General features: G+C 35.6%; 1 protein-coding gene and 2 pseudogenes across 1 annotated transcript; 1 reads left to right on the forward strand and 2 right to left on the reverse strand.

The window, feature by feature from the left end:
• Window positions 1-4,784, reverse strand: part of LOC118043857 (alpha-mannosidase At3g26720-like) — a 5,962-nt pseudogene extending 1,178 nt beyond the window's left edge.
• A 6,974-nt stretch (window positions 4,785-11,758) lies between these two features.
• On the reverse strand, window positions 11,759-24,452 carry LOC118044053 (DNA mismatch repair protein MSH6-like; annotated as a pseudogene).
• On the forward strand, window positions 12,113-16,887 carry LOC140955276 (histidine kinase CKI1-like). The gene is made up of 7 exons (XM_073407510.1): window positions 12,113-12,166; window positions 12,419-12,655; window positions 12,781-13,449; window positions 13,708-14,083; window positions 14,181-14,737; window positions 14,886-16,226; window positions 16,666-16,887. The coding sequence occupies exons 1-7, from the start codon at window positions 12,113-12,115 to the stop codon at window positions 16,885-16,887; spliced, it is 3,456 nt and encodes a 1,151-aa protein (XP_073263611.1).
• Window positions 24,453-25,035: the final 583 nt, after the last annotated feature.

Here is a 25,035-nt window from a genome sequence, read left to right on the forward strand (position 1 = left end):
GGGCCTTCAACAAAGTGAGATTACAAAATAGAAAAATCCTTTGTCAGTAACTTGGAAACACTGTCCTAGTCATTTCATTTCACGATGACATATTATTACAAGTGAAGATAATATTGCAACCTGTCTTTTTTGCTCAGAAACGATGTAAGTGTTGAAACCAAGGGTGGTAGGGATGCTGAAAATGCAAGCCAGTACTTAAGTGCCTCACGTGGGAATTTACCCAAATATGCTTTTACATATTTCTTCTTATGTGTGGTGTTGCATTTGATATAGGTAGAAGCTGAGATTCAATTTCTCCCCCACTAGAATCTCGAACCACAACCTTTTCAGTGGAAACCTATGGCAAGTATGAGCTGAAGTTAGTTACACTCAGGAAACCATCAAATTTATCTTTAATGACTGCTGGTCACTTTTATAAATTGTTTTCAGTTACAATTGCACAAAAAGACAGCAGATCATTCAATGAAATAGCCCCTCTCCTTCATTTAGCAATAAAAACCATCCAAGAGGCTCCTAGAGTAAAAATGCTCGATAGAAAAGATGAGAGCAAAGATTTAAAAAACTCACTGGAATTCGTATGACTTCCTCTCTTTTCCATCCTAGAGGATTGTAAACAACCACCAGCTGTGAGAGATGGAAGAACCCAAGATGGTGAGTGAATAAACCATCTCTAATCTTCAAAGTCAAATCATGCACAAGGGGAAAAACCTCTTACCAAGCTTTTCCCATCAGACAAGTCAGCTTCTGAAGAAGGACAGTAACTTATATTAAGAAGCGGACACTGCCAACAAAATTCACAGAACAGATTTCAGCAAACTTTTTCCTTTCAATGTCAACAGAAAGGACGATCTAGTATAAAGTTGCTTAAGATGCAAAAATATCACTATGAACAATAAACCAGGTTATTCTCAGAGGATGCAAGGAAAGGGGTGAGGAAAGCAGAAAAATAATGGAGCATCCTCAATAATATTTCATGTCTGGCAACTTTTTTAGATACTATATATCACAAAGAACAAACAGACAGATTGTTTTTAATTTATCACATGGTCAACTCAATTAGGGTTCCTTTTCTTGTTTTTCCCCTCATTCTCTATTCAATTAAAGTTCTTTTACTATTTTTAAACTTAGCAATCTATGTAATGGTAAATTAGTTAAAAAAACAATTATTTTCAATAGTATTTTTTTAATTAATAAAAAATTAAACAACTTGAATAATCCACGTGCATGTATATTTTTAAAGAGCAGGCAGTTGTAACTTCAAATCTTCACTCTTCCAAGGCTTACACTGCCTACCAAACTAACCCTATAGAACCATACACGCATCAACAAGTCTTCAAACCAGTTACGTTCATGATAATATCCCAGCACAAAAACTTAAATCTCCCCAGGGGTAACTTTTTTGAATAGTTGCAATACACCAAAGAAATAGCGCGAACAAACAGATATTACTTTGCTGAAAATTGATGACAGTGTTCCCTTGTCTGATATTTGAAGTTGACTCTGCCAAAGAAGCAAGTGAAGAGGCAACCAATTTCTCAGCCTGCAGCGAAAAATAAGTGAAATGTATCAGAAAAGTGATATATTTTAATACAAACATGCCTAGAATTTTTGTTGGACACCAAACTGATAAGCACCTCCTTATAGCCAATTGACAGACGCAGAGCATAATCAGCGGCAACATGCTGCCTTTCTGTACCACTAACTGCATCATGATGTTGTGCAATTGCCAAAGCATCAGCAAGAGCATCAGTGTTTGGCCCTGAAGTATTTCTGCCTTTAAAGAATTCTAGCTGCCTTGCAGCCTAGTTATAGAGCAATAATGTTTAGCAATGGAAATGAGAGCATAACAGGATATTTAGTGAAGAAATAAAGGGCCCAGATCTTACAAGATAGTATCCACTCATCAATCTGACATATCCTTTAAAGGCTGGCCTGCTTGTAAAATAACCAGTCCAGTATGCATTTGGATGATCCGCATATCTGGAAAGCGGTTATAATCTTTCAGCAAGGTGAGCAAAAGAAGCATGAGTAGGATATCAGCATTACAACATAAAACTCACGGGAAAAAATCTTCTGTTTTGAGAGGCCATTCTTCATCTGCTGCATGTTTCAAATCGGTATAAATGGATGGGGTTGAATATAGAGCATTTACCCGACCATCCTGAGAGCTATTCAATCAATACACTAGCACGGAATCTATACATTTTCTTTTTATTTGACCTTCTTATGGCTGTAGGAAGTACCTGATTCACATAATGAATGAACTTGTCCATCTGCCTGAACCATGAATTTGCATACTGATAGCGAAAATCCGTCCCCATCAGCCACATTATATGATTTGTCCTGGTTACATTAGCCTAAAGTGGGAAAAAGAAGAAGAGATGGTATGTTTGTTAACTGCCATTAATTGTATCTAAGAATGGACAATTAATGGCTCTTTGATTCTAATACTTAGACTCTAATCAGCCTTTAATCCCATCTAGGGAAATTAAAATACAACAGATAAAAATCTAAAATCCAGCATAGAGCAAACATTTGGAGAGAATAAATAGCCCTTTTTTATATCACACCTGAGCTAAAGCAGCAGCAACAAAGGCATTGACCCTCTCTTGAACGTTATAGTCAAACAGGAGAACATCGTCCTTGAAGACAAAAGCAATGTGTTGATAGGAATTTCAAAGAAAAAACAAATCCTATCATTCTTTAAATATAGGTACCTGAATAGGAGGGGACACATCATTTATTTCAAATGTGAAATCCATCAGGAGGGTCATAATGCCTAGGAAATATACCGGTAAATATCTGCACGTGGAATTGATAATGCAAAGAAATTAAAAAAAAATGGTTCAAATATTACAACTATGTAATTATACCTCAATAAAAGCTAGCAGTGATCAATAAATGGTAACAAAACACAATTCTGATATAAAAAATGTAAAAGGCAAAAAGAAATATACAGATTTAATATGCCAACCTGCGAAGTTGAACCAAGGGACTTGGAACCCTGCCAGACAACCTCAAGATTCTTCTCCTTCAATCGCTTAGCTCTATCTTGGTAATCAATTCGAGCAAAAAAGAGAGAGTCGAATCCTAACTGCAAACTAAAAACAAAAACTTAAGCAAGTGGATTCCAGAGCTTTGCTGACAAAAAGAGATCGACACACCATGTTTGCAATGAATGATAAAGTAACTTGGTTTGAGACTCCAACATGTACATACACAAAACTTTGGCTGGGTTACATAGTTCTTGATGGTAGCACAGTCGATCACATATAGAAAAATTGTAAGAGATAATGCTGAAAGTAATAAACAAAAAAACAGTAAGGAAGTTCAAAAGGTAATCAGATATACCTCAGCACCAAGCAAATAGGCTTGAACAGCAGAATGTCCAAAAGGGTCAATCTGCCAACCAACTCTTGGAATCTGACCAAATTCATCTTTGATATATTTGTGGCCTAAAGTTGTCTGATCAATCAAATCAATATAATGCGGGGTTGCCTCATCAATGCATACACATGCCCCCATTTCTTGTTCCCAAAAAAAAGAAGATAATAAAACCCATCATCAGTTAAGTCTAGAGAGAGTGAACTTCATCATTAACTAGTACTTCGATAGCAGCTAGAAAGAAAACAAAAAGGGAAAAAAAGAAAAGAGTGAAAGTTAATTGAAAAGTGGAAGGGGAAGTACATGAATTCAAGTTGACCAGAGTTGACAAGGTCCTTGACTTTAATCTTCATTGCTTCACTTTGCTGTCTCCACCATCTCTGGAAGAATGCCTGGCCAAATTGAGCCCCAAACAAGCAATTGATCATGACCAAGAAATATCTAAGAAAATAGAAAGTAGGCTAGTAGTTGAAAAATGAGAAGAAGGGCACCTACCATCTCTACATAGATGAACTTGCGATTCTTATCCTCAAACAAAGAAGACATTACAGAGTCTATCACATTCTGTACACACGCTCCCTATACACACACGCACATAAAGATTCGTCATCAACAGTCCAATTCAAGAAAGGAAAAGAAAAGGTAGGAGAAAAAGAAGCATACCCGGATAGAATTGTTACCGCCAAAATAGTACTGATCAACAGTCTTCAACCACCCAACATCATCGTGAGAGTGGGGTACCAAATGAACGTTAATCTTGCCAGGAACGATTCTCCCTGTGGTGTTGTAAGCTATGTACTTGGATTCCACCGGCAACCAAAGCCCCCCCTGCAAATAGATTGTTAAACACCACAGCAACATCCCCACCACCGCCATTGCTGCTACTTCTTTTACACCTTTGCTCTACAATTCAGAAGGAAAATGATGAAGAAATCATGGGAAAAGGAGTACTGATCATGCTATCTTTGTTTTAGCCAAGTCTCAGTGATGGGTTTTGTACTGCTCTTCTTCTTCTTCTTCTTCTTCTTCTTGTGGGCAAAGTCTTGGACCAATCTAATGATGAAGTCTCGCTTATTTGGAAAGCAAGACAGCTCCTTTTCTTGTAATTATTAACTCTGTTGTGTCTGGAGCGGCGTGCACACCGAGATTTCTGCTTCTTTTCTTACAATTTTTTTCTTCTTTGAAAGTGATATGATGAGAAAATGGATTAAGTAATTTAAAAAAAAAAAATGGGAAAGGTAATCACATCAAAGAAAAACAAAGCAAGATATATGATTGTTAAACTTGGCTCGGCTTAGCAGTTAATCAAGAAACCTGGAATTGAAAGCTGAAATCGGATTAGGTTTTTAGTTGAATTACATAGAACATTAGCTTAGCCAAACCCGGTTAACCTAGGCTTTTAATTTTGTTTAGATTTGTTTCAAAAAAAAAAATATTTATCTCAGCAAAAATATTAATTTTATATATTTTTAAGTATTTTCTGGTAATTTAAATTATTATTGTTAAAAATAAAAATAAATAAATAATTATTTTGATTTATTAGTTTAAACATGCTTTTAAAAACTCAATTGTTCTCATCAAACTTTGCCTAAACTCATTCCGGTTAATATTTTATAAAATAAAATACTATCATTTTAATAAAATATATTGACTTATAATTAAAGTTAATAGATTCATCTAACAACCAGGATATTTATCAAGTAATAGAGATTATTTTTAAAAATATTTTTTATTTATAAATATATTAAAAAAATTAAAAATTATATTTAACATCAATATATTAAAATGATTTAAAATAAAAAAATCTTTCAAAATTACAATTTAAGCGAAAACTTCCTTTGGTAACAGGTACGACAACTATGGCAAAATATGCACTTCCAGTATTGTTATTGTTTTGGATAAGTTCTTTTTATAAAAAAAAAAAAAAAGGTTTGGCGAAGATCCTAGGTGGTGCTTGGATAAGTTATCTACTTAGCTTGGCTTTGTTTTTTATTAGCAGTAGTATTAATTAATGTTATTGTTTTAGATTTTTAAATAAAAAAAACAAGAAGATAAGATTGTAAAATCATTTTGTCCTATTTACCCAATTTCCAATGAGATTCCCGTTTCCAGATATTGATGTGAGTAATACATACATACATACATATGTATGTATGTATGTATGTATCTATATGTATGTATGTATGTATGCCTATAACTATGGCTATTTAATGTTTCATTTTAGTTTCACTTGTGAAATTTTTCTAAGATGCCCTTCAAGCATAGGCACCACTGCGAGGGTATTTTTTTTTTTTTTTTTTTTATTAATTTGGGTGTCCGGGCCAGCTTGCGCGCACCTCGACTAATCCCACGAGCCCTGACTGCGAGGGTATTTCTATTTCTAGAGGTGGATTGTGTGAATCATACAATACAAGGATTGTTGTTGAAAAGAAAAGGGAAAATGAAAAACAAAAATTATTGAGTCATGAGATGGGAAATTTTTTTTTAAAAAAAAGCCTTACTTGATTCGGGTCGGGGTATTTTAAAGAATTTGATTAGGTATAAAATAGTTTTTTATGAAAAGAATCTGAGAAATTTTAACAAAATAAATTAGGTTGTTTAAAACCATTTTTCTACCATAATTAAATTCAATTATAGTATTTGATTCAAATTCAAATGATAAATAAATTAAATTTACATATCTAAAAATATAAAATTTATTTCATTTTGTTTATTAAAATCAATTATAGTATTAGCTTTATTACCACATTCTCTAACATTGTACAAGTCTTAAAACACTAACTACAAGGGGAAAATATATTTTTTTTCATGTTTTTTTCTTTCACCGAAAATGAGGATTTAGAAGCAGAATAATTTAATAAGAAAGGAAGTAGAAACGTTAATTACCGTGTATATTTGAATATCAACAAGATATGATTTAAATCCTCTTACATACAATTTTTATGAAAAATATATATATTCTTTTAATTATGAATAACGATAATCAATCTAATTAAGTGGAAATATTATTGATTTGATTTTTTATGGTTTTCATGGATGATGAAAAAGAAAATATTGTTTTCCTGTTTTTTTATTATTAAATGATTAGTATTTAAAAATATATTTTTATTAAGGTTTTATATCATCATTTTGCACTTGAAGTATCAATAACTTCTTAACTAGAGCATGTTTTATAATAATAAGTCTGATAATATAAAATAACTTTAATTTATAATAAATGCTTATTTTAAATTCTGGCACATCTCATAATTCAAAGAATTAATTGATGTGATTAATTATTGAAAGTGAAAGGACAAAGAAAAGGCTAAGCTTAGAAAAAAGATACTGATTCAATTTAAATTGGAACACTATTCAGTCATTGGGTCATATCTGGAACTGTAAATCTTGGATTTCAATTTGCTTTATATGACTAAAAAGCTAAGAAATAGACCTACAACATCATGAACAGTGGAAGACCTAAATCTGTCATTTTCAAATTCAAAACTTGACCATAAAAAAGAAGTCAGAATATGTTCTACAATCCAATCAAAACACTGTTCAGAATTTTACCCATAGCTGGTGTTCTAAAAGGCAAAAGAGCGTCAAATTTGGTGGGTGGAAGGATAAGACAATTTACAAAAACTTTTCATGAAGACGATGCTCAAATTTTAATGTTAGCAATGACATTTCATCCGGACAAGAGCTTGAGGGCTATCCATCATGTCCACCAAAAGCATTACTCAGTAGTTTAGACATATCTCAAGCTGTAATGATCTAAATGCTCTAAAATCTGGTGGGTGGAAGAATAAGACAATTTACAACAACTTTCATGAAGAACACTTTGCCAAATTCCAATTTCATCAATGTCATTTTATCTAGCCAACATGTTTGAGTGCTGTTGTCCACCAAGTCCACTAAATCAATAATTGACAACTACATTAATAACCAATTACCAAATGAATAGTTCTGAATTTTAGCCTATAAAAGGAGATATTTGTCATTCATTTAGGCATCTTGGTTTTTAGATCAAGATCATGTTCTTGCTCTTTTTCTTTAATGCTTAAGTTTTGTTTTTATTAATCTCTTGTTTATGTTTTTCATTTTTTTTTATTATACTTAGTTAACTTATATCATATTTATGTTCTTATATTGTTTATTATGTTTTTCTTTTTCATAATGTTTAGCTAAGTTTATCATGCCAATGTGAAAGGGTTCACTAATGGTGTTAAAATAAGTATAATATAAACTCAATATGGACTTAAATGCTTATATCTAAGAAAAATTGATATTAACATATCTTATCTTTTTATCTTATTAATCCTTAATACCTTGCTTGTTAAATGATTAATCTAGAGTTGTGTTGTATAACACTTGGTACATCAAATGCTTGATCCTTCATAGTCTTCGGCCGACTTTGTTATTATGAGAGGAACTTGATTTGTTGTCAACATAAGTTAACATCATGAATACCTGATAAAATTTATAAGTATGGTATTATGTATATAAGATGATTAATATGATTATGTTTATAATTTGTAAAGAGTTTATATTTTACTTATCTTTAGTATTATTAGTGGATCCTCTAACCTTGATATACTTTTTTTTTATTATTGTTTAATCCTCACATTAATCTTACATCTCAAAGTATTCTTTAACTTACGATCACCATCATCCTTATTGTTGTTCTTATTATTATTATTATTATTATATAGTTAACCTCCATGTAGTTCGACTGCGGTTTTACTAGGTTATTTATTACTTTGATACTCTTGTACTTAAAATAAGACATCAATTATTTGATCATGTCACTAAACAATAATGAATACACTTCTCCTGATTGGAGGTTCAGATGTCACTCCTTCTCATTTGAAGTTTAACCCAATTTTATTTGCTGTTTGCTTGGCTACAAAAAAAAAAATCTTATTTATGGTGTTCTTTCAAATGGTTGAGTTTGAGCATTGACTTCAGGATGTAAATAGTACTCTGTATTAGGAGGTTAATTTTTGTCTCACTTGCTATATATGTTCCCCGTATCTTCCCCTATATCCTCTAGTTGAAACACTCCTAATCAACAATTTCAGAAAATTCATTCTTTTCCGAAGCTTAACCAGCACAAAATTTGCTGCACAACTTTCAACTTGCAAATTGTAGTATCTTATTATATCAATACTTAATGTAGTCTATACTGTTTATTGTTGATGCCAAGTTTTTTACTTGGGAGACTAATTGAGAGAGCTAGGATTAGACACTGTAACGCTCAAAAGCAAAGCTTCAAAGAGTAGCAATCCTGCACTTCAAGAAGCAAAGCAAAGTGTCCCCTATTCAGAGTGTTAGTGAGTGTCGAGATTTATGTTTGCTTTGATAATTTGATACCCAGGCCCGTTACAATGGGGGTGATTACTTGTTTTGGAGGGTTCAGGTTCAGCTAAGGGTGAGCACAAAAACCAAAAAAATCAAGAAAAAATCAAACTGAACCGAATTTGATCACCCCTGGGTTCAGGAACTCACCTTGAACATGATGATGATGCCTTCCATTTCTAGGGAGATACGAACCTGACATGACAAATCTTAGTATCATGAGAAAAAATGACGACTTGAGTATCAATATGAAGTCAATTCATGTAAACTCTTTCGGTGAACGTGAGTTACATCCAGATGAACGGATTTTACACAATGTAGTGAAGCACGCTTAAGATGGCTTTTTTTCTCCCATACCTGAAGCAATTCCATTAATGTATACTCTGAAATCTCAATGAAAACACAGTATCGAACCTTTTTTTTTATATATCAAATGTAAGATTTATATAGATCAAAAATAAACTGGAAGCCAGCAGTACATAATTACAAACATCAGCAACTCTTGCTTAAAAGAAGGGACAACAACCTAAAAGGCTTGTGTTGGGGAACAGATTCCCCAGGTCAAGCAATCCAATCATACCAAGAGGGAACACACTCCCTGGAGAAATCAAAGCAAGACATCTTGCAGAACATAAATATAATTCAAAAAGCGCGTGCATGGGAACAGCTTCCCCAGACAGGCACTGAAAGCAAACAAGGGAACATGCTCTCTTGAACAAACTATCCAGTATACCAGCCTAACTACCCAAACAGTGATGAGACAGGCTCCTTTAGGACACAGCAAAGCAAGCAATGTGCCTTCTAACAAGAACAGTCAATGTCAACCAGCAATCGCAACTCCAGCAAAACCAGCCAGCAGCTAGCCTAGCGCAAAATCTTCAAACCAAGCAGGGAGGCCATCCAGTATCGAACTTTATTGTGTCAAAGCATGGAGGCAAGGCTGGTGGAGGCCTGCAATAAACTTGTCAAAACTCTGGCATCTGATCACACCATACATTAGAGTCAACAATCTCAGACGAAAGCACTCAATCAAACAAAGCATCGGCCCTCAATCATACCAGAAAGCAGTGTGGATCAAGTGAAATGTTTGCAAGCCCATAACAAAACAGAGTAGACCAACTGATGATCTCCGAGTTTAGCATCATGAAGCACCTCCGGAGGATCGACAACTAAATATGTCGCAAGTAAATATATCAAACTCATCACTGAATATCTGAATACTGCATAAAGGACTCAATCCAAAATATCTCATCCAGGCAAGCCATTAAGTATACTTTGCAGAAGTAATCAAGCATTGTTCAGAAAATGAGGTCCTCTGTTTAACAGTAAAGCTGATAATAATTAGACCACACAAAACCAATAACCACCAGTTGCTACATGAGCATACTAGTCCAAATTTACCTCGCTGATTCCTTTGTAAGAACCACATCAATAATTTATCAGATCCAATACTTGATCGTCATCAATCAAACCAAGTACCGTCACAAATCAATCCTAGAGATCAATCGAAATTAATACCAAAACAAGAGGGTAACGGAATTTGCATTCAACACCAAACCCCAACTCAAATTTCGAGGCACTTCTGGACCAAATTAGAACTGCTTAAAACAAGTTTTGTGGAAAAGTAATAGCCCCGGCCTGTCGGTATATGCCTTTGTTACACTGCTCAGCCTGAAATTAAACTCCATAAAGTTGTCAGATCAGCAAACTAATCGCAGTTAAATGGTCAGACAAAAAAAATAGCAGCTGGGGGTAAATTTTACCTCTGGTGAATCAAATGTCATAACGAGTGTGATAGAACCTTGGACTCCAATGCTAGCTGGCCGGCCCTAAAAATTTGTACTTAGGCTTCTCCACAAGCTTTCTCCGTGCTTACCTGATCAGCTCATTCTGGTGTGACAGTTGCTGATAGCTTCTCTTCTGGCGCTATCACACTCATTATTCTATTCTAGTAGTAGATAGTCAAGTGGCCATTCAGCTCCTAGCCTCTTTGCCCCTTCGCTTGGCGGCTAAGCTCTTTGTCCCTTTCTATAAGTTATAACATCATAGCAGTATGACCTTCCACAACCAGTCATCTGAAACAATTCAATTATTTGCCTCAGAAACTTTAGATTATATGTTAGATTATATGATTCATTAGTGATTACAGCTGTGGCCTCAATCTTGAAAACTAACTTCTGCAGCAAAAATGGTACATGGTTCAGATATTCAGGAGGATTTCACTAAACATTCACCCATACCCACGCCAGCCATGAATTCAGCCCATGAAGCCTCCACTTTCTTTCAAAAGTGACCCAGGAAATTCACTCTAAATGATTTGTTTTACCTTTAATTAAATCAATGCAAACCTCAGCAACAACACTGGAAAATGGCAGAGAAACACATTAGTTTTACTCGCTACATGAAAGAAGAAATCTAATGCTTAATAGAAGAAAAATCATAGAGAAGGAAAGTATAGTACCAATAAAAACTGGACCAATCAGCGGCATAGGTTCTCTTCTCTTAACTCTCTTCTTCATCATCTCAGCCCACCTGGCAAACACATTACAGACTTCAAACTTGCCAGAGAACTTCATTTTTTGAGCCAACTCCTCAAGTATATCAGGCTTCCCAGCTCGGGAGAAATCAGCGGCATATTTGTTGTAGTCTAGTTGAGGAGCTTTCATTCCCTTAATTTTCTATCATCTCCTCCAATTATTTGCATGCCTCTTCAGATCTACCCTGACTTGTAAGCCCTCCAATGAAAACAGTACAGGAGTTATCATCAGGGCAAAAGCCTTTCTTACTCATCTCATCCCAAACTGCGTGACACATTTATTAGCAGCAGCATCACCACCAAAGCAGCATCAGCAGCATAAGTCTTCATCTCTATGCAGCTTCATAGATCAAAACTCTGCAACAGCAACATCACGGGAGAAACAGCAGCAGCATCACCGCCAAAGCAGCATCAGCAGCGGCATCACAGCATCCTCTAACCAAGTCTTGATCAATTGTAGGGAAAATACTCCAACAGCTACTACACTCCATAATGGCAACCCACCATACATGGAAATTACAGCTGAAAGCAAATCAGAGACAAATCAGCCTCCATGACCAAGAAATCCTACTCCAATGGCTACTACACTCCAGAATGGCAACCCACCATACATGGAAACTAGCTTGGATGCAAATCAGAGACAAATCAGCCTCCATAATGAAGAAATCCTGTAACTATAGAAACAAATACAATTATGGAAAGTCAATAGTTACTCCTTTTCTTATATATATAGTTACATCCTGCACAAGTTGTATCGTGTGTGCTTACATCTCATTTTATATATCAATTAGAGAGAATTACTTCACCACCATCTTCTGCTGCTCTATTCTCTTCTCTTCGTCTGTCATAAATCCAATGAAGCTCAGCTCATTGATAGCGTCAAGGCTTGTTCTCATCTTCATCATTCTGGTACTACACTCGCTCATTTTAATAAAACTACGTACCTGCACGCAAAATTCTTTTTTTACTTGTTTGATTTTCAACGTAGCTTATTATTGCATGCCTGAAATATACTGATGAAAATATTTAATTTCTTCGATGATAATCACCTATTCTAAAAAGGGTTTTCATCTAATATTTCTTTAATAATTATTATGTTCCTTTTCTTTTATTCCAATGCAAATGGAATTGCACTCAAGGTTTGTACAAACTTAAATGTAGGCAATTGGAGTTGTGCTACTCCCTTGTGTAGTGGTACCATGGTGGTATAATATGATCAAACAGGCGAAGAAGCACTTGGATTTCAACGCCCATGTTGTTCAATCTAGATTGTTGTCTGAAATTGAGAACATAGCTAAATTATTGCACCCCATAAATTCATCAGCAATAAATTTAGCACGAGTTATGAGTTCCTCCATCAATGGAAGCATACTCTCATCATACGATGTTAAGAATAAGGTTTGTGTCCATACTCAATTCAGTTATTAGTATTTGTAATAATAATATGTTACACAAAAAGGGGTAATTTACCATTAAGAGTGCTAAGTTCAGGTTTTTTTTTTTCCTTCTCCTTTTGTCTGCAGGTGGCTCCCTCATTGTTTCAAGCATTTGCAGTAATTCCTTTCATATCACATATTTCATTTATTGGACTGGGAGGTCTTTTCTTCTCATACTATTATGAGGGAAACCAAACGTTTGCTATGTACTCTAACTCTACAGCTTCAAATGTGAGGAACTTTTCTTGGTACAAACAACCTGTAGATTCAGACACAGGAAAAGTATATGGAGATGCAGTTAAATCCCTTCCTTTCATTACGACTAATGCAAGTTGGATTGAGCAAGCATTAAATAGTAGTCAAGGGTATGCATCATTTGAGAGTGGATGGAACGGTGCTCAAGATCCTCTATTCCTTAACACGGTTAGTTTACATGGACAAGGAGTCCTCTCTTTAGGATTTTCGGCTAAAGCATTAACTAGGTTCTTCAATAACGTAGAACTTTATAGTGGGAGCTTGTACTTGGCTACCCAATCTGGCAAAGTTCTTGTAGGAGGATTGCCTAACACTCAAACCGTGATAAAGGAAAATTCAGTTTCTCTGTGCATGACAAAACTGAATGGTGATCAACTTGATCACGTGGGAAATGTTTCATGCATGCCGAACAATGGCAAACTAGAAGATTCAGTGTTATACCTTGGGAAAGCAAAGTACAGAGTTTTCTGCTCCCATGTTGAAATTGTGGGAGTGCAATCGGTATGTATCATTCTTGAAAGTATGCATCTTAGCAATAAGTCTCTGAACAAGTTTTTAGTCACGAGTTACTTTCTGGTCACTTTCCATACTTTGTTGTGGTATACTGTTGTGTTTTCATTTAGAGATCATAAAATTCAAGCCTTTCATATGTGGTTGTCGCTTCAAAATCATTCATGCAAGATTGGCTCATAGATTAATTTGAATTTTATTGATAACTGCTTTTTGAATTCATACAATTTATGGGAATTTGGATTGCAGGTATATGCGTTGGCTTTCCCATACAATGAATTAGCGAGCAATGTTAACAGGAGCATCAAAATATCCCTCATTCTATTCATAATAATGATTGCTGCGGTTTTCATTTCGATTGTTAGTTTCATATTGCTAGTGGTTAGGGCTGCAAGAAGGGAAATCCACTTGTGTTCAGCACTAATAAAGCAAATGGAAGCAACGCAGCAAGCAGAACGAAAGAGTATGAATAAGAGTCTTGCATTTGCTAGTGCTAGCCATGACATTCGAGCGGCTTTAGCAGGCATTACTGGTTTGATAGAGATATGCTATGCAGAAGTGCATGCAGGTTCCGAGTTAGACACAAATTTACGACAAATGGATGGTTGCACAAAGGACCTAGTAGGTAAGCTTATATATGGACTAATCTTTTTAGCGCATTAGAATTATAGTTTTTTGTATAGAATCTTCTCTTTAATAATTTAATTTTCTTACCTGTATAGGTTTGTTGAATTCTATTCTTGATACCAGCAAAATTGAAGCCGGCAAAATGCAACTTGAAGAAGAAGAATTTGATTTAGCCAAGCTTCTTGAAGATGCAGTTGATTTGTATCATCCGGTAGGCATGAAAAAAGGTGTAGATGTGGTGTTGGACCCCTATGATGGTTCCATTCTCAAACATTCTCGAGTGAAAGGCGATAGGGGAAAACTAAAGCAAGTCCTGTGCAATTTACTTAGCAATGCTGTTAAGTTTACATTTGAGGGGCATGTATCAGTTCGAGCCTGGACTCAAAAACCCAGTTTAGAGAACAAGATAATCGCTTCCAATCAGAATAGTTTGTGGAGATGTTTTTCATGCCCTTTTTCCAAGAACAAAAAAGAATTTAATGAAGTGAAGCAAAAACAAAGTTGTATGGAATTTGTATTTGAGGTGAATGATACAGGTAAAGGAATTCCGAGAGAAAAGCAAAAATTAGTGTTTGAGAATTTTGTTCAAGTCAATGAAACAGCTCTTGGACAAGGAGGAACTGGCTTAGGACTTGGCATCATTCAATCTTTGGTATGTACTCAACTTTTGCACAAATTAACTAGTAGTTTTTTTATAGCACATTAAGTACCAAAGCCTATTTAAATCCTCAAAACATGTTCCATTCTTCTTTTTGCTTTTGATTATATTTCTTCGATCAACCTTAAATAATTTTCACCAGGTGCGTCTAATGGGAGGAGAAATAGGAATCGTGAATAAAGAGATTGGCGAGAAGGGAACTTGCTTCAAGTTTAATGTTTTCCTTGACATATGCGAGATATCTTCAGCAGATATCCAAAATGCTGAAGTTGAGATTAAAGGGGATTCCATGTCTGATGGTGAACCTAACTATTCGAAGCTGACTATACGAACTCCTTCTCGAGGCCTAGTGATTCGCACCCCTAGTCCTAGGTTGTCTATACTTGGTTCTAGTCCCAAGATTGAAGGATCTCATGTTGTTCTGTTGATTCAAAATGAAGAGCGGCTAAGAAGTTCACAGAAATATATAGAGGGTTTGGGGATAAAAGTATCATCTGTGAAGCAATGGAAGCATCTTCACTCTACCCTAAAGAAAATAAAAGCCAGGCAGAATGTTTCACCACATAGTTCTTCAGGAAAATCTGATTTGGGATCAAGAAGTGACCATTTTAACTCTGGATCAATGAAGGATGTGCCTTTAAGTTCCATGGATGGGATAGATCAAAAACCATCCACAAGTAGAAGCAGTAATCTTAAAGGTGCGCCAGGCTTTGTATTGCTTGTGATTGATGCTGGTGCTGGACCATTTCAGGAACTTTATAGAGTCGTTGCTGAATTTAAAAGAGACCTTCATAGCAGTTGCTGCAAGGTTGTTTGGTTGGATAAACCAACTTCACGAAGTATTAATTTGAGAGGCTTTGAACAGAACTTGATCGATCCAAGGGATGCCATTTTGTTGAAACCATTTCATGGTTCTCGCTTGTATCAAGTGATACGACTTCTACCTGAATTTGGGGGTCATGGACTTATTTCCAAATCAAAGAGAAAAAGTGCAATCCAAGCCACAAATGCTCTTAAAGATCCTGGTTCATCTTCATCAACGCATTCACAAAGAACAAAGTTAAAGGTTCTATCAACTTGTGAAAACTCATTTCAACAAGTGGAATCACAAGCAAAAGGCAGCTCAAAAAATGAAAAAAACAGGAAGAATCCTTTGTTAGATGATCCAGATCATTCTCATGTTAGATCCAAATCAAGACAGTCTTCAACTGAAAGGCTACCAGTTAGATCATTAGAGATCCAAGAAGCACATGGTAATCTAAGCAAAGACAAATGCTTAAGCGGGTTGAAATTCTTGGTCGCTGATGATAATGAAATATCCCGCAGAGTGACCAGCCACATTCTTGAAAGGCATGGTGCAACTGTTGAGGTTTGTGAAAATGGGGAGGAGGCTTTCCAACTAGTTTGCATAGGTCTACACAGCCAAAAGGAACATAGTCACTCTATTGTGCTTCCTTATGACTACATATTAATGGATTGCGAGGTAAAGAAAATGAATCTCGTTACTTTCATGTTGTTATCAATTGTTTTCTTCCCTAAAAATACCTACTTATCTTTTATTTTCTTAAAACAAACAACAATAGCATCTAACATTAAACTTAAAACAAACTAGTAATTAGTTGGTTGACAAGAAGTTTTCTGCAAATCTCACGAAATAAAGCAATACGCATTGTAGCTGTCTAACCTTCCTCGTGTTTTCCTCCAAACATTATACTGTCAATTAGCTTTTATTTGAGGATAAAGAGGGGAGAAGGTCATGTAGGCGAATTTTGACAGTTAAATGATTTATTAGTTCTTGCAACTAGTATAAAGGATGGAAGATCATGGGGGAATATGTTGTCACTTAAACTTGGTTCATGCAAATAATTTTATCTTATGATAAAGTTTACGTTAACCATGTTTTAATATCTTGTGTTCAACAGATGCCAAAAATGGATGGGTGTGAAGCAACAAGACAGATAAGAAAAGAGGAGAAGTTTTATGGCGTTCACATCCCTATCTTAGCATTCTCAGCAGATAACTCAGGAGATGAAGGTAAGAAGATGAAGGAGGCTGGAACAGATGGTCGAGTGAACAAAAAAATCAATATGGAACAGCTGGAAGAGACCATCAGAAACACTCAACGAAAAAGAATGCATCGTTAATCCCTTTAATGTATCTTCATTGTAATTTTGCATTGCTTCCAAACATTCGATTAATGAATGCATGTAAAATGAATCCTTGTACTAATTTATCCTAGAAGTAATGCTAATCTTACCGTATATCCTTTTCAAAAGTAGTTCTAAAAATTTCATGCATTGAATGAGCGGATCTTATAAATCCAATGGTTGAGATTTTTCAGTAGGAATATTTTAAGATAACAAAGCTCCCCATGAAACCAATGCAGTTTGTGATAGTTTAGCATGGGAGTTGAAAGGGTAGATGATTTTGCATTATGGCTTTATTTTTCTCTAATCATGAATGCCTCTCCTCATCATTTGTTGTTTGGTTTATTTAATTTCTAATTGGTTCTCCTAGAGTCTTGTTTTTGGCCTATTCTTATTCTTATTTCAATTCTTGATTCTGACGCTTTATCTAATTTCCTAACCTGGATATTCAATATTAGGCTAGTTGAAAAATGAGTTCCATAATTTTTTTTATTTGATTTCTATGATGTTATTTCAATTTTACTATAAAAGTTGCATAAACTTTGGCACTTTACTCACAATCACAAACATCCTCCTATACATCATCGATTCAGCCACATCTATAAACTGGGACAGTCATAAGGACCATTACCCTTTCTCTTAAAAGAAATGCTTCAAAATTACCAAGAAAACTCACCAGCACCAATGCAGTTTCTGAAAGGTCTGTCAAAAATGTACTCTAGCCTGCCATAATATGATCTTTTACACCCATTCTAGCAAAGATGCGGTCAACAGGAGACAACTCAAAGCTTTCAGCAGGGACATCGGCTCCAATCTATGAAAACAAATCAAAGACGTAGATTGTGGATGGTTACCAGGCAAAACATATATTTTAAAGGATAGATAATTTACCTGGGCCAGAATCACAGCTAAACAAACTTGCCGAAGAAGAGTAGATTTTCCACCCATGTTAGGACCACTGAGAAGGATAAAGCTGGCACAACCAGAACCCCCAATACTAATGTCATTTGGGACAAACGCACCCTTTCCCAAAGAGTCGCTCCTAAGAACGGGGCGTCCTCATAGTTTTGCAAAAAGGCATGGTACTTCACTCAACAGTGATGAACCTACGATGATTGGACGACATGCAGGTCCTTCATAACAGTCACTTGCAATTGCCAGACTGATCAAAACATCCAGTTCTGCATCATGTGTGACTAGTTTCAGTCAAGAAAAAATGAATTGAAATCATACCATGACAATAGTTTCATCCCACAAAGGAGTGGGAGCGCCGGCGTGTTTGAAAGAGAGAAAATTTGGATTCTACTTGAAATACAATTTGCTCTTGTTAGCTTTCTACAGGCAAGCTGTAGTGTAGAGAGAGATGCATATTCATAATCAAGATCCTATTCTACGTGAATAAAGTTGGTGCACAAACCTGCAGTTGCAGAAACTAATTGTCTCCACTTGTCATGGTACTTGCAAAAAAGCACAATTAACCTCTGCAAAATGCTCTTCAATGCCGACTCCTTTTCAGATTCAACCTGTGAGAGCTCTCCTAAGAACTTCTTTATACTTGGAGTCCAATACCTGTAGAAGCCCTGCATGTCCCAGGAAGCATGTAGAACAAGAATTTAAACAAGATAGCGACAAGGAAAACCAAATTTCCTAAGACCAGTAAGCAATTTGCTATAGCCAAAGTTAAGATCCCAGCCACAATGTTTCCTTGTCCAACAGAAAAGGGACCCAGTTAACATAGATTGTAGTTTGTAATAAATCAATGTAAAACCAGGTCGTTCTTATACATGCATACACCATCATTCTCATTCACACTCTTTGACACCTAATCACATATTTGGAACCTGCCAGCTTTTATGGGCATGCTAGCTGATACTGACCCTATCTATTTAAATTATAAACCATGTTTCCAAGGCCTTTTCTTTAAATATTTCACATGACCATGATAAAAATTAGGCAAAACATAAACGACTTAAATTCCAAGTTCTTTTGTTGCAATTCCATGGCACAATGACAAAAACATTCTTAAGGAATCTAAAAAAGCAAGAAACACAGTTCATTTGCTTATGTTCGCATATGTGTTCACAATGTTTGTTAATGCATTCTACCACAACAGTATTTGCATCACCCCATGACAGATGGTGATAACTTTTCAAATGTTTTTAACAATAGAATCAACAAATTAGATGATGTTACACCTGTCACATTGATTAATTGGCCAAACACTTGCTATTTTTTCAAGAAAGTGTCATAAACTAAACATTCAATATGCATCACTTACCTTTTTGGATGAATGCGGCTCATAATCTTGAGGAATACTACCACGCAGATGTTCAGGAAGTTCTAACAGGTACGCCTCTTTTCCAACTGTGACATAAGTAATCTGTAAAATAGGTCATGTAATGAGAGAACATGTTATTTACTAAAACAAATTAAGAGCAGACTAATATTTCTGGTGAGGATCTTACTGATGTGTCACCTAGTAATTTCTGTTGTTCCTTCAGGTGTGTAGCCAAACTAGATTCAACCTCTTTAACTTTTTCACAAGCAGAATCATACTCCACATCGACACCTTCATGAGGTATTAATTATACGTCCAGAATTGTTGGCTTCTACCCAATCAAAGGCACTTTTAAAATGTTTGAGAATTGGAAGGATGCCTGGAAGATCTTTACCTACAATTACATAACAAAATAAGATGCCAAACTACAATCTTATAAAAACATTAAAAGAACAACAAACTGAAAAGTACCAGGTGTTAATAAATGAAGCAACCGTCCAGACTCCACATTTTCCAAAATGACAGCAAGCGAAGAACATGCTTGGGCCACTAATTCACAGCCACAGATATAAACTCCTGAAGCCGCTTCTTTGCTGCATCCTCATATAAAACTACTTTATTTGCACTTCTTCCATCGGCTTCGCTGTTTTTCAATAAAAATAATACACAAGAAACATATTTACATGAAGCTCGGTATTTGCATAATGCTAGAAAAATACATTTGATGCATGCTTAATTCCTTCTTATCCTTGCCTGGTAGAAAATATGCGTGCAAGCAGCCCCTCAAAGTCTGGAAGCCTGGACAACACCTTTTGAAATTCAACCATCATAGGTTGATTTACCCCCTGAAAGTTAGCTATGATATCAGAATGCAAACTCAAACAGCAATTAGCTGGTTAGAGAACGAAAAATATAAAAGAAATGCAACTGTTAGGCAGAAAATTGAAAAGATCAAAATATTCAGCTTAAAAATAAAACTTGAAAAATTATGAGAGCACTCAATACTCGTTGGACTTTGAAAACCAAAAGATATTTATGGTCCCATCAAAGTATAAACTTTGAAGGGACCATTTCAAAACAGTCCTGCCCTTCTGCAATTTTGCTAGAAGTGGCTGCTCTCAAGCCTTGAACCTGCAACATCATAGCTGCAAGCCCGAGATTTCCAGTTTTGCAAACAATGAAGACCTTAAGAAATCCATTTTTTTGAAAAACGTGGAACAAGAAAATGGAAAGAGAAAAGGCAATGAACCATGCCAATGATAGTAGCCCCATATTTATTTGGGAATCAAAACCGTAATACTGTTTTAGGTTTTTCATTAATACACAGCCCGTTAATTTTCACCCAGCAAAACATCTCATGCTAGAAAATGAATACCTACTGGAAACTTACCCGCAGACCTACTACAGCATCCCGGCGATCTTTAACTGATTCCAAATGGTATAATGGTCTTGCTAGCCATGTTTTCAGCAACCTCTTTCCAAATGCCGTCACACAATGATTCAATTGTGCATACAGCGTCCTTCATAGATAACAAAATACCTAAAACAATTTTCAGGAGAGAAAAAAATTTTGACATATTTAAGAGCATATGACACCCTTACCCTGAAGTGTCTACGTTTCTGCTGTTCTCAAAAATCTCAAGGTTCTCCAGGGCAGCAGCATCGAGAATCATGTATGGTTTCTTAGCATCCTCATAGAAATCAGAGCAAGGAAGGGAATCAAATTTCACAAATATAAGCAATGTCTCATCCAAAAATGCTTGTTTTAGATAATAGAGAGCGCCTCCAAGAGCTGGGAGAGCAAGGCTTCCATTTTCTCCTTTATTGACAAACTCTGACAAAATGCTAGGCAGGCAGCTTGGCCTATATTCTCCAACATTAAGGTTAGTTGTATCCAAATTTGTTTTATTTAAGGGTCCAGAAGCTGAAAGATCACCAATATGCTTGTAGATAGTTTTGACTTCCTGAACAGTTTTCTCCGCGTCCCAGAATTCTGAAAGGGTAGCCAACTCATTGACCGAGGGATTTCTAGTATGTCTCACCATTACTCTCTCAGTTTCAGAGCTAAGCATTTTAGCAGGTTTTACAATTTCTACTGGCCTCAACTCAGATAATAGACAGCGCAATGAACTGCATTCAGCATCATCTCCAAACTTGAAAAGGGAATTGACAATAAAAGATATTAGCAAAACAAATGACACAATGGAATTATCAACAAAGCCTCAAAAAACAATCTCATCAACTAATACACAATAGAATCTGATAAAAATCAACAAACTTGTCCAAGAATGATTTTGCTAGTAGTGACATCAACAACACAAACACCAAAAATGCGCTCAAGACCTTGGTTTGCCAAACTCTGGCGATTTTCAGTCAGTGCCATTAAATAAGAAGCATCAGGATTTGCAGAAAGCAACTCCCCCTCAGTTAGTGTTCCTTTTGTAATCACCGCACATATTTCACGTTTTACAACCTAAACAAATAGGAAATAATTGTCGAAACTTGGGATGAAAGAAACTAACAAGAGAATGCCGTAAAAAAATTTATTAAGACAAGTAATCCAACATGTGATTAGTGTTAACATCTAGCCTAAGTTTCAAGTGATTTCTGAATCTGATTTAAACATGGTCCTAAAATGACTGCAGGTTGATCATCAACAAATAACAGAGCAGTCCGCTCAATCAAATGCAAAATAACAGTGGAAGCTGAAATTCCCATGTAAAAACTGAAATCATTTCAGGGATGTGAAATAAATTCAAACCTTGTCTTTGGAACCTTTCTCTTTGCGACGAAGCTCTAACTGTTCAGGTGTTTCTATCTGCTCTACAACAAGAACTCGATAACCCTGCTCTTCAAGGCAGCTTGTTAAATTTCATTGGGGAAACAAATGTGGCTAAATAAAAAAAGGAGAAAATAAGTACAGGCCAACCTTTCTAGCCAATTTCTCCACATTCAAAGAGAAGTTCTTCTCTGGAAAGCCACAGCGAGGTTGTTCTCCCTAAGCATCCAAGAAGGAATCATATAATAACTTGAATCAAAATCCAAAGAAACGAATAAATTCCAAAATAATGCCTCGGGCCAATTTTGATGCCTTCTGATTAAATGATTGCATTGAGAAAGAGTCAACAAAGACAGCAGAGTCCAAAAGATAGTATTCATGATCGTTAGCACTTAATGAATCCTACCTTCATATATTGCAAATCTAGTTCTTTAGCTCCTACATGGGCATCCATTTCAAAGAGCTCGTAAAATTTGCCCATCTGCACCAGCAGAAATGATATAATTATTATTAGGCAGAACCTAGTAAGGAGAGAATTGATGAATGTATGAAATCCATCTGACTTATGTACATACCTTGAAAAACAAAACCTTATCCATGTGCTTTGACTTAAACTCCCACCATTGTCTCTCCACATAACAAACAATGAAATTCATGAAGACAGCTCTTTAAATAGTTTCAAACCAATCAGTGTATGAAAGCCCCTCCCTGGCCACCTGTTAAACTCTTTGCAAACTCAGCGGGCAAGTATAGAGTCCTGGGATCATAATCTACATCTCCAGGACGCCTTCTCTTTGCATCCCTGCGTTCTCTGTTTCAGAATCAAGGCAAGTAGCAATCAAGGGTGATGCTTCATTCAAAACAACAAACCGTTGGAGCTTCATCAACTATTTACTGTGTTCTTTATTTATTTACTTAATTATTTTGCTGGGTCACTACATTAAGATGTACATCAGTGGGCCTAAAACATAAGATTCACATGCGTGAGAAGGGTTAAAAATGAAAATAACGCAGGCAAACAATGTACAGAAAAGAAGTGCATGGTTTCTCCATTTTCTTCAAAATGATGTACGATCATTATGCACTAATCAATTCGAGCTAATTTACTCATCCCACCTCGAACTCTCATTTAGCGCATCGCACAGGTGCGGAGCAATCGAATAGGAATTCAGCCTGCTTTTCTCAATCACAGCCGTCCTGGTCCTATCTTTCCTACTCTTTCCCAACCAAAGAGAAGGATTTCTCTCCCTATTCAAATGCCCGTCCAAGAGCATTTGGCTTCAGAATACTTTTTTTTTTCTTTTTAAAGAAAAAAAAAAAAAGAAAGCCAGTTACCGACAAAGAAAACAACTGGATTGATCCTGTAAAGGCCAGTTCGTTTGACAAGATCTCCTTCTTTAATAGCCGTATCACTACCAAAGTAGGTATGCATGAAGACTAGAGCATATGGACCCCATTGTTGCAATAAGAACTTACCGTCCAAGAAATGGAAACTTTTCAGCTTCACGCGTGCTAAATCTCTCTGATGCATCAGTCATCAAGGCATTTTCAAAGCCATTAAAAACTCCATCTGCAGTAAAACATGCACAAATTCAACAACAGCGATGCGTGACCTAATTGTCATTTTTTCCCCTTTTATGTGAATGTAAAACCTTGTTCTAGCTCCTTTATTCAAAAATTTTATAGAAGCAAACATTTACTGTAGCGAACTAATTATCCTTGGGCAGTAACCGTGATCATAGCATAAATGAAGATGCTACTGCAGAGACACGCATATCCAGATAGAAACAACAAATAAAAGGAAGCCCTTTGAATCATAAAAAAACTCTCATGTAATGTCTAACGAGTCAGTGTTTCCAGCCTGTCCAACAATACCCATTTTGTTATTGACTTCAGTACGTCTTTTTAGGATTTTCTAAATAAAATGTGATGAATCCATGTCATAAATTTCTTCCAACAACCCTCCTTATCTCAAACAAATAGAGAAGGAAAAACAATTACTTGCTCTCCTTGTTCTTTACAGGATCCACAACTGAAACCCTGACTCCGCCCGTACTCGCATCCCCACCACTCTTTCCCTTCTTTCCCGAATCCAACTTTCCACCTTCTCCACTCGCTTTCCTTTTCCTCGAATCCTTCCCACCTCTCTTTCCTTTCTTGCCATCATCCGCTTCTTCCTCGTCCATCAAATCAACGTCCTCCTCCTCGCTAACACCTTCTCCGCATTCTTTTCCCATTCTTCATCACTCGAGTCGTCACCACCACCGGCACCGCCATTATCGCCCTCGACATTCTCCATCTCATCATCTTCAAGCACAATCTTCCTAAAACCCAAAGAACCCTGCTCAACTTCTTAAATTTCTTAACACATGGCTCTACCCACTCAATCTTCACATTGATCAAATTCAACAAGTCTTCAGAATCATCGTATTGTATCAAATGCTTCTTCGATTCATCATCGTAAGATTTGACACGACCCTTGTACCAGCTCTTATGAGAGCCGAGTTAGAAACGCTTTTATTATAAGTTAGCATGGAAGAGGAGATTTAAAAATCATATAAAATTAACACACATGTATTGATAATTAAAGAAATTCAAGAAATTAATAACAAAATAAATGTTTTTAATTAAAACAAAAAAAGAGGTATGTGCTTGATTTTCTCTTTATCCTTTATTTATCATTCTATTGCTTGTCTCCAAACAAAAAAGAAAGAAGGAAAACCATGTTTTTTTATTCAACCATATAGAAACAAAGCTCTCTAAAAATTAATTATGAGTATTATTTTAGGAATAACTTGAAATATTATTCTAAAAACTAATGAAAAAATATTTGAATATTTTCTCTATATAAATATACATAAACATGGTTTTCTGAAGTAATAAATCATCAATAAAAATAATTAAAAAAAATATCTACGCCTGCATCTCATTTCTTCAAAAGTTTTATTAAAAAAGGCTAGATGAATATATTTTAAAAGTTAATTTTTAATATTAAATTTCTTATTATTCCAATAGTAAATTAAAGAATTTGATCTCTAATTTATTTTTGTAATATTTTTTTAGAAATTAAATTTTATTTAAAATTTAA

Source organism: Populus alba, chromosome 2 (assembly GCF_005239225.2).
Source record: "Populus alba chromosome 2, ASM523922v2, whole genome shotgun sequence".
In the NCBI taxonomy this organism is placed as follows: domain Eukaryota; kingdom Viridiplantae; phylum Streptophyta; class Magnoliopsida; order Malpighiales; family Salicaceae; genus Populus; species Populus alba.